This window comes from Cavia porcellus, unplaced genomic scaffold, assembly GCF_034190915.1.
Source record: "Cavia porcellus strain 051 isolate PalLab524CR breed Dunkin Hartley unplaced genomic scaffold, mCavPor4.1 scaffold_1, whole genome shotgun sequence".
Lineage (NCBI taxonomy): Eukaryota > Metazoa > Chordata > Mammalia > Rodentia > Caviidae > Cavia > Cavia porcellus.
The window spans coordinates 234,947,415-234,958,047 of record NW_026947484.1 but is presented as its reverse complement, the minus strand read 5'-3'; the positions used below and the strand labels follow the sequence as shown (position 1 = coordinate 234,958,047).

Sequence of the window (10,633 nt, the reverse complement as noted above, 5' to 3'; positions counted from 1 at the left end):
GACTGACTTGGTTCACTCGCTCAACTACTCCATCACGATGGGCAGGAGCGATTGGCGCACGAGGACAGAAGATAGGTCAAGAGTATGAATATTTCAGGAACAGAATGATAGAAGAGGAAAGGGAGGTGTAACTGGGAGAAGAAAGTGCGTAACAAACAACATGCAGGAGTGATGCTGGGACGGGTTTGGGCAGGTTGCACCACTAGATTTTCGAACAGATGATCGACTTAGGGCACAGGCAGGCCCTACTTCCTCTGTAAGGAGCTCTCAGCACTCCGGGCTCCTCAAGGACCACAAAGGTCCGGGTTCCTCGTGCAGGGCACAGCAGCCAAACTTCCATGTGCAGGAGGTCAGTTTGCACTCAAGTGCCCGTCAGTTCGTCCCTTCTCGCCCCGGAAGGCCGATTACATCATCCCAACCAGGGCAGCGTGGTCAGTTTTTCCATTCCGAATTCTTGCTCTCTCAAACGCCAGTTCTTCCTCCTTAAAGAAGCCCGGATGGGGCGCTGTTTTCCCCAGTCACGGCTGATTCACCAGGAAGGGCACTCTGCTAGGATTTTCGTTTATGAACAAAGGTTATTACTAAACGCTTCAGTGCGCTGCTTTTCTCGCATCTGCGAGCCACACTTACATACCAACACATGACCACCTACACCCGTCGCTGCGCCAAGAGCCTCAGCGTCACATCCCCGGCAAACCCGGAGCACAGAAATTCCCTCACAGTCCGCACAGCTGCCCCAGAAATCAAGGGAAAAACCGCGGTCGAGCCGCGGCACTGCGCCTGCGCAGGCACTGGGCCGCACCTCCCGCGGGGCGTGCACGCAGCGTCGCGCACCCTATCAGGCAGCCACAGGGAGCGCGCCTGCGGCCTCGCCCTCTCCGGCCCCACCCCTCGGCCCTCGCGATCCGGTCTCAGACTAGGGCCTTGCTCCTTTCTCCGACCACGCATGCCCCCCCCTTGCTTCCCTGCGCGCGTGCGCGGAGGCGGGCCGCAGGGCGAGGGCGCGAGGGAAGGGCGGGCGTACGTCCTTGCGTGCGTCTCAGGCAGCGCGCACGCCGGCGTGAGAGGGCACGGGAAAAAGGTGGCTTTGGCCCGGGTGGCTCGGCTTCCTGGGGCTATGTAGCTGGGCTCGCCGCCTCGCGGTTCTCCTTCGCCGCCCTCGCCGCGTCCTGACGCGGAGTTTCTGCTCGGTAGAGGCTGTCCTCGCGCCCGCCGCTCTCTCTTGACAGCAGAACCTGCTTGCTCGCCCGTGGGAGCGTCCCGGCCGAGCAGCCCTGAGGGGGAGGGGAGGCCATTTTGTCCCGACCGACTCCCCGGAACCGGGCGGAGCGGCTGGGAGAGGCTGCGGATCCGCCGTCGCCGTCCTCGGAGGCACCAGGGGCTGCCACTGTCTGGGCTTCCTCGACAAGGCTATTTGTAGGTCGCCCGCGCCCTCTCGAACCCTCCTTTTTCCCACGCTTCCCCGGTCCTCCGGCCCGAGAACGCCCGGGTGAGGAGTTGGCCGTAGTGCGAGGGACCGATCCCTTGGGGCCGCCGGCGGCCAGAGCCTGAGCCGCTCCTCCCAATGGCGAAGAAGACGTACGACCTGCTTTTCAAGCTGCTCCTGATCGGGGACTCGGGAGTGGGGAAGACCTGCGTCCTTTTTCGCTTTTCTGATGATGCCTTCAATACCACCTTCATTTCCACCATAGGTAAGACTGGTGGGAGGGTGATGTACTGTCCCTGTAGCTGCAAGCCGTTTTTTTTTCCCCTCCAGACATCTTGCTTCCCGTAATTTACGCCTTTGTTTCAGTGATTCAGATTCCAAACGACAGATCCAAGTTACTGTTTCAATGGGCATCGAGTACACTGGGGCGGGGTCTTTCCCTTTTCACCCGGCCTTTACTTTCAGCTCTTCATTCTAAAGTGCCCGCTGTAGGCACAAAATATGCAGCATTAATAACATTCCAAAATTCTGTTTCTTTACGCAACTTGACTGGCTTTTTCCATATTTGCATAGAGTTACTAAGATGTATGATATTTCCAAGGGGCATATTTTTGTGGTTGTGATTGAAGCAGTACTAGGTACGTGGAAAAGGTCTGCGTTTATATTTGAGGGCAAAGAGAAGAATCAGTTTGCGCATAACAGTAAACTTGAAGATTTGTGTGAATAATAATTAAGCACATTAGAGGGGAAAAGCGAATTGTCCGCGTTGACTAATCCATTGATGTGTGGAACAATCGGAGGCTCTTCGTGCTTGGAGTGGGAATCTACGGGCGTGTTTGCTCACTGTGCTTTTCAAGACATCAACAGAAACAGTAATCTGAGGAAGATGATCAGTTTCTGTCCTTAGCCTGACGGAATGAAGTCAGGTTTTCCCTTATTTTACTTGGCGTTAGAATTTACAGCAGAGTATTCCGCGGGTCATATCCCTAAGAACCTGTTAATGTGCTTGTGCCACGTTTCAAAATTACTTGGTGTGGAAGAAACACAGTAACGATTGACATTTTTTATCATTTTGTCGCTTAGGAAACGAAAAAGGAAGACTCTAAAAAAGTTCCTTTTGATTCTGGCGCTAGCATTAATTGTATTAAAGTAATTGTAAAACCCACTTTTTTCTTCTCCTGTTGACTTTTTAAGGACAGCTCCAGCATTGGGGGAGGGCAGTAAAACTCGTTTTAAATGCAGCTTAATTTTATAATGAGACTGTTTAGAAAAACACCTGCAGACTTCAAATCCTGGGACTTGTCAAAATAAAAAGGATTTCAGCCAGTTTATAGCATTACTGAAATCGTTGGTTTGGACTTTAATGACATTATCAGCAGTTTATTCTCATAAAACAAACTATGGATGAAATTAAATTGGATAAATGATTGCTTTAAATAGTTTTTCTTTTACTTGCTGTGTTGTTGGGGAGGATCATCATAACCATTCCCTGAGTATACTCGTTTCTTTTAGACTGTCATAATTTTCGTGAAACTTAGAACTTACTCTCCACCTTGTGGGGTGGCACTTTCTAGCACTAATTTTGCTTTTAATACAGCATTTCACTTTTAGCTGTCTTTGGCTGGATGGGTCAAGTAGTTAGATCGGTCAGCAAATATTTATTGAGCATCTGATGCTAGGCACTGAGGATAAATGGTGGATACAATAGACCCCTTGAGCATTCTGGTGAGGACAATCACAATAGTGTGGAAAAGGCTTAGAATGAAGATTAAGGCGGGGAGGCCTCGTCTGAATTGGGGGGAGACTCAGTAGTCTTGCGTGGTCATGACGACTAAAGTGAACTGTCGCAGATGAAACCGGCTTTAGACCAAAAGGGTGGGATACCTACTGCCTTCCTCTGAGAGGGAGAATTTAATGTTAATTTTAACCTACCGTCAAGAAGGGTGGGATAGAGAATAGGAAACAAAGCATTAATTCTGTGTACACCATTCTTTTTGTAAAGGGCACATACCCAAAACCCATTTTGTGAGATGTGGCAGTTTTTGTAATCCTTTTGCCTGGGAAAAAGGGGTAGTTTTGGACCAAGCCTGTTGGGTTGGAATCCTGGTTCCACAGGTCAACTATCTGTGTGACTTACTTAATTTCTTTCTGCTCCAGCTTCTTTTAAAAATAGTATTAATAATAGTCTGTACTACACATGGTAGTTGTGAGGATTTTATGGGTCAGTGAGAATAAAGCTCTTAACACGGTGCCAGACACTTCGAGGAAGTATTAGCCACATAGGAATATGTGACCTTTCTACTACTCAATTGCAACAGAGTATGTTATTTTACAGATGGAATGCCTTCTGCGCACAGTGGTCACCCAAATTTTTAATTGGTACTTTGTTAAACAATTTCACTGTAGTCTCTGACATTTACATATTTTGGTATAAAAATGTTCCATATTTTGATTATAACATGCTGACTAGTCTGAGCTGAGTAAGATAAATAAAATTCCGAGTCCAGTTCAAACATGTTTATATATTCTGTTCACAGATTTAGAAGTGTACTATTGATATTATCTTAAACCAGTGCTTTCTGAAGGATATGTGAGCCAAATACATAAGCTTCAACTTTTTTTTTTTTTGAGACAAATCCTACTATAATAGTCTAGATTGGCTTTGAACTCATGGTCTTCCTATCTCAGCCTTTTGAATGATGGAACAGGAGAATGTCAACGTGATTGGCTTGAACATATATCAGTTGAAAGATTTTTGTGAGTGTATTGGTGAGGGATATTTGGGAAAGAACTCTAGGCCTGGCATACAGACAGATGCCCTGCCATTGAGCTATACTAACAGCCCTGGGTTTTTTGTTTGTTTGTTTTTTAAACTTAACAGCATTTTCTAAATATAAATGATGATAAGTTGTCATTTAATTGTTACTGCTTATTTTATTTTGGCGCTGGGGATTGAATTTAGGGCCCATACTGAGCATGTGCTCTGTCACACAATTGTGCCTTTTGCCACACATCCAAAGTTTGTGTACAAGTGCTTATTTTACAGGTGACCAGAAGGACCAGTATTAAAATAAGAAGGTAGGTTCTCATTATTTAGGCATGATCCTTTAAATTTCTTGTTGGTTTCTTTAGTTTATATTGATTTTTTGAAGAAAGAATTTTTATAGCTATTTGTTGCTTCTGGTGCTCAGGAGGAAAACTGTATCTAAGTTTTTCGGTATACTTTAAATTCTCACTCATCGATACTAGGATAAGATATTTATGGTCAGATTTATTGCAGACAGTTGCAAAAGCACATTACTGATGGGTTCGACACTCAACCAGTCTCAGTGAATCATGGACACTAGAATATAAGTTACACAAGGTCAGAGATGCAGAGTTCCTGCATTTAGTAAGTGCATGATTATAAGGAATGCAGTCAGGCAGATAGGATGTTCATGCTCCTCAATTCAGTTTTTAAGTTGGGGCTAGTTTATTTTAATGTTTTCCTCTTTACCTCCTTTTTTTCTTATGCTTGTTCCTTGATGTACTGTGACTTGAACTCAAGGTCTTACCCATTCTTGGCAAGGTACTATCTCCAGCCCTTTTTATTTTTTTGAGATAGGGTCTCACTAAGTTGCCCAGGCTGGGTTCGAATTTGAGATCTTCCTGCTTCAGATCTTCAGATCTCCTTGGAATGTTAGAATCACAGAATGTTAGTGATGGAATGAATACTACAATAAATTTCAGAGATGAAGGAACTTCCAAAAGGTAGTATGGTTAACTAGTAAAGGAATCATGCCTACTCCTTTTGAGAATTTCATTGTTTAAAAAACAAATCATACCAGTGGGTGTGGTGCTTCACACCTGTAATCCTAGCATTTAGAGGCTGAGGTAGGATTGTTGTGAGTTAATGGACTTACTTAATGGCAAGGCTGTTTCTCAGAAAATCAAAAGAAAAAAAGAGATGATAAGCTAGTTCACATATTCATTGGTTTTAGTTTGTAAAGTGGAGTTGCTTTTTTTGAAGAGGGATATGTTAAGAGTAGGGAACCTGTACCTCTCAGATCAAGTATCAGGGATATTTGGATTACTGTATCTGTGCTTTGCAAATTTAAAGCATGATAGAGCAGAGTTGATTTTAGCAATAATTATGTTCTTTTTCAGGATTACAGTGTATAATGAAGTAACAAAATGTGGCAGAGGAACTATAGACAGTCTTGTTTGGTTTGTAGAAGGGAAAGAATGATAGAGATTCAACTGTCTGTTTCAGTATGAGATTGCCCAGGCAGTGCTGTCCACACAGCTGTGATGATTATGGAAGTGGAGGTTTGTTGAGTGTTGATTTACGAAAAACAGACTATTATCAAGCATATATTGTGTGATTAGCTAAAGAGATGTACATGATAAAACTTCATGAAGATTAGTCATAAAGATGGAGTTAAAGAAGCTACTAAGGATGTTGATGTTAAGACAACATGTGAATCTGTAAGGTTGATAAGTCAGTTATGGAGTAGGTTCCTTCAAGTAGATGAATAATTGAGGATTAATGGAATACCTTTAAATTTGAGTTCCAAGAAAAAGAATTTGATGCTAATGTGGGGCATGGTGACACATTCTTGTAATCCTAGCACTCCAGGAGGCAGGAAGATTGAAAGGTAGACAGTTTGGCAAGACTCTCTCAAAATTTTAAACAAAACAAACAAAAAAGTTACTGATGCAGTTCAGTGCAAAAGGCCCTGGGTTCAATCCCCAGTGCTGGTGGGAGGAGGAAGAATTTGAACAAGTGATGGGAATAAAATTCTGTTTTGTTTTTTTTTTTTTTTTTTTTTTTGTCTTTTTCCTTTTTATCGGTGCCGGGGATCGAACTCACGACTGCCTGCTTGCAAGGCAGGCGCTTATGCCGCTGAGCTAAATCCCCAGCCCGGGAATAAAATTCTGGAGAAACCTGGCGCTTGTAATCTCAGCAGCTGGGTAGCTGAGACTGGAACTGCCATGCATTCCAGGCCATCCTGGGTTACACTGCGAGTTCAAGGCCAACCTAAACTACATAATGAGCTCTGTCCCCAAAATACCAAAGCAAATCTGCTAATCCTTTTTCAGTTTTTTTTTTTTGTTTGTTTGTTTTTTTGAGACAGGGTCTTGCTATGTAGTTTAGGCTGGCCTTAAATTAGTGGTAGTTCTCTTTCCTCAGCTTCCTGAGGGCTGGCATTATAGAGAAGTGTTTCATCCCACCTCCCAAGGTATACACTAATTGTTCTTGAGGGGAGATCAGAAACGAGAGAATTTTCTTTGAAGACAGTGTCATATACTTTGGATAGCAAGCCTAAATAGATTGCTTGTTTTTCTTTCTAGAGATGAAAAATAGTATTTTTGATAAAAATAGCAACTGATGTTTGCAATATGGGGACATTGGAACCCCTTCCTGCCGCAAGGGCTCCTGCCATGACCTAATGTGTCTCCTAAAACAGCAGGGTCAGTGGTTGACTGAAACCATGGGCCACAATAAACCTTTCCTTGTTCTAAGTAGATATCTAGAAATTCATTAAGATGATACAGTTTTGACTAATAACACTCAAATGAGTGCAGTACCAACAAACTGGGGAAGTTTTTATAAGACCAATGACTTGTATTAGATACCAATACAGTATCATGCTTGTGACATACTGTAATTTTACCAAAATATTACCAGTGAAAGAAACTGGACAAAGTGCACAAGAGATCTTCCTGTATGGTCTTTTTTAACTGTATAATTCTTTTAAAAATTAATGTTTTGATAAAAAATTAAAAAGAAGTCAAAACTGGCATACTAGGAGACTGAGGCAGGAGTAGCGCAGGTTTGAGCCCAGTCTAGGCACCTTACTGAGACTATATCTAAAAAGAAAATAGAATCCTAGAGGTGCAGCTCACTGGGAACGCTTTAATCTCCAGTAGTGCAAAAAACAAATAAACAAGTATCTTTAATTTTTTTTTTTAAATTTTGTTAGCACTGGGGATGGAAACCACAGCCTTCCCAGTAGAAACACCAGCCCCCCTTTTTATTTGAGACAGTGTCTCACTAAGTTGCCAGGCTGGACTTAGAACTTGTGATCCATGTGCCTGACTTGTTTTTAATTTGTCAGTTATAAATTTGTTACATGAGTATTTGTGTAGTCTTGTGTTACCAAAGGTTTTGTCTAGGTAGAATAAATGCCCAAGAGTACAATTTCCATGTTACACAGTAATTGTGGATTTAGTTTTATAGAAAACTGCCAAACTGTCTCTGGAGTATCTTAAATATTTTACACTACTATCAGTAAAATTTGAGTGATCCAATTTCTCTACATTCTTAGCAACATTTGGTGCTGCTGTTAATTTGTTTTTTTTTAGATATTTTGTCTTTTGTTAAATGTGTAGCGATAATCTCACTGTGTGTATGTTTTAGAGACTCATGGAAAGATTTGTTAAAGAAATACAGAGAAAATAGAGTATGGGCTTTTGAGATAATTGCTGTGGTTTTTGTTTTATGTATTTTTTTAGGGCTGGGGGTTGATCCTAGGGCCTTATTCATCATAAAGATCCCCTGCTACCATAGAGCTACATCCCCAGCCGGAACTTTTAATTTGCATTTCCCTGATGACCAGACTTAACTTTTTTTATATACTTGCTTGCTTCCTGTATACCCTGCTGGGTGAAATGGCTGTTCATGTTTGCCCATTTTTTTTTTTTTTTAAGCCAGTCAAATTTAGCAGTGGGGGGGTGGTATACCAACTTTAGTGACACTAATGTCAATAAGTTCTGATAACCCACTGCCATCGGATCAGCCGTTTGCCCGTTTTTTTAATTGTGTTTTTTAAACTATTGAGTCTTGAGGGTTTTTTTAAAAAATTTTTTTTTGTCTTTTTCTTTTTTATTGGTACCAGGGATCGAACTCATGACTGCCTGCTTGCAAGGCAGGCGCTTTATGCCGCTGAGCTAAATCCCCAGCCCCGGGTTTTTTTTTTTTTTTTTTTTTAACACATTGAAAATTCTGGTGTTTCATATGTAGTTTGCAAATGTTTTGTTTATACTTTTCCTTGACCTTTGTGGTACTGGGGGTTGAATCCAGGGCCTTCTCACTGAGCTACTTGTCTGGCCTTTATAATTAAAACATTTTTTAAAAATTTTGAGGCAAGTTATACTCAACTGCCCAGTCTGATCTTGAATTTGCAGTCCTCGGTAGCTTCCCAGATTGCTGGAGATTACAAGTTTGCACCACCATATTCAGTTTATAACTTGTCTTTCCATTTTCTTCACGTGTGCCTCACAGAATGACAGTTTTAAGTTTTAATGAAGTCCTGTTTATGGGTCATGGTTTTGGATTCTTTTTTTGTTTTTGGTCTCTAGCTTTTTTGGGAGATTGGTATCAGGAATTGAACTCAGGACCTTTACACTAAGCTGTAACCTCAGCACTTTTTTGTTGTTGTTGTTTAAAACAAAAACAAACAACAGCAACAACAAAAACAGAGCCTCACTGAGTTGTCAGATTGCCCTGACTGGAGTTCAAACTTGTGATCTTTTGGGTTTATCCTCCTAAAGTGCTGGGATTACAGTTGTGAGCCACTATATGCCTGGCAAGGATTTTTAAAAAAAATCTGTACTAGGGATTGAACTCATGACCACGCGCTTGCAAGGCAGGCACTTATGCCTGGTGAGCTAAAACTCCAGCTCCAAGGAGTTTTTTGTTTTTTTTTTTGTCTTTTTCCTTTTTATCGGTACCAGGGATCGAACTCACGACTGCCTGCTTCCAAGGCAGGCGCTTATGCCGCTGAGCTAAACCTCCAGCCCCAGGAGTTTGTTTTTATGGACCAAGTTTTTGGTGGGTAAAGAGTTCTGCTTAAAAAAAAAAAAAAAAGTTCCGTACACTACATGTCAAAGATTTTCATAGGGCCCAGGATTTAGCTTAGTGGCACAAGTGCCTGCTTGATAAGTGTGAGATTGTGAGTTCAGTTCCTGGTTAAAAAAAAAAAAAAGAAGAAGAGAAGAAGATTTTCATGTATTTTTTACTAAGTATTTCATAGTATTTTGTTTTACATATAAATCTGTCTTCATTGAGTTCTTGTATGGTGTGGCATTTAGGTTAAGCTTTACTCAATGCTTATGGAAGAGGTTTCTGATTGCTCTAGTACTACTTGAAAAATGTAAGCTTTCCCTCACTTCAGTCTTATGGTTAATCAGATGATGCAAATGTTTTGAAAAATACAGAAAATCTGTACTCTATATGAATGAAAATTAACTTAGTGATTCACTTTTTACCATAGTTTATGCTGTGCTTTCCTTTTATTCTTTTGTTGTGGTACAGGAGATTGACCGCCAGGACTAAAGAATATACTAAACTATCAGCAGATGTTGTTGTTTTTTTTTAAATTTGAGCTGGAGTCTTCCTAAATTGCCCAGGCTAGCCTCTTAACTTGGAAATCTACTGCCTCAACCTCTTGAGTGTGGGAATTACAAAGCATCTGTCATCACACTGGGCACTTTTTTATTTTCTTTTTAACTGGAGGTTAAACTTTCTGAATTGATTGTCTTATTTTCTGTTTTCTAATTTTGTCATCTTGTTCTATCTCCTAGAAAAGTTTCTCAGCTTTATTTTTGTTGAAGCTTTTATTTCAGTTGTCATTTTGAAATTTCTTATTTTCTTGTCTGTCCCTTAAAGTTTATACCTTAAATTCTGTTCATGGATTGGTCATATACTTTAGTGTGTAGAGCACTTGGCCTAGCTTGTGTGAAGTATGGATTCCATGCTCAGCACTGCAAAAAAAGGAGAAAAAAAATCTGTCCCTCATCCATACAATATTTCATTCATTTATTTATTTATTTATTTATTTATGTATGTATGTTTTTCAAATCCACTTTATTTTTTCAAAGCATGTCAGGGGTAACAATGATATATACATTGCATCTCCAAATAATTCACCTAAAGCATGAGACATCTGCCTTCAATTGTCTAAACAATACCAATGCTAATCTTTATCTTCAGTGAACCTAGAGAAATCAGTAGTATATTGCTTAATTATTTTTTTAATATACATGCACATGTACATGTTTTGTTCTTTCAGTTTGTCACATTAATGAAACTACGTTTACATGTGTGTCTTAATTTGCTGAGTATATTTTCAGGGTGCATCCATTTACCTATAAAAGTGTTCCACTTATTCTTTATGGCTGAATTGTATTAAACTTTTAAAAAAAAATACCAAATCTTTTTTT

At 41.0% G+C, this 10,633-nt stretch overlaps 1 protein-coding gene across 2 annotated transcripts in view; it reads left to right on the top strand.

Moving 5' to 3' along the window:
* Positions 1 to 1,063: 1,063 nt before the first annotated feature.
* The window catches only part of Rab10 (RAB10, member RAS oncogene family), an 84,461-nt gene continuing 74,891 nt past the window's right edge, over positions 1,064 to 10,633 (top strand). The window contains exon 1 of one of the 2 annotated variants that reach the window (XM_063231317.1): positions 1,064 to 1,691. In XM_063231317.1, coding sequence (XP_063087387.1) covers positions 1,565 to 1,691 — 127 coding nt within the window. In that variant the 5' untranslated portion in view covers positions 1,064 to 1,564. The remainder of the gene's footprint in view (positions 1,692 to 10,633) is intronic. The other variant, XM_063231308.1, reaches the window with a different exon arrangement.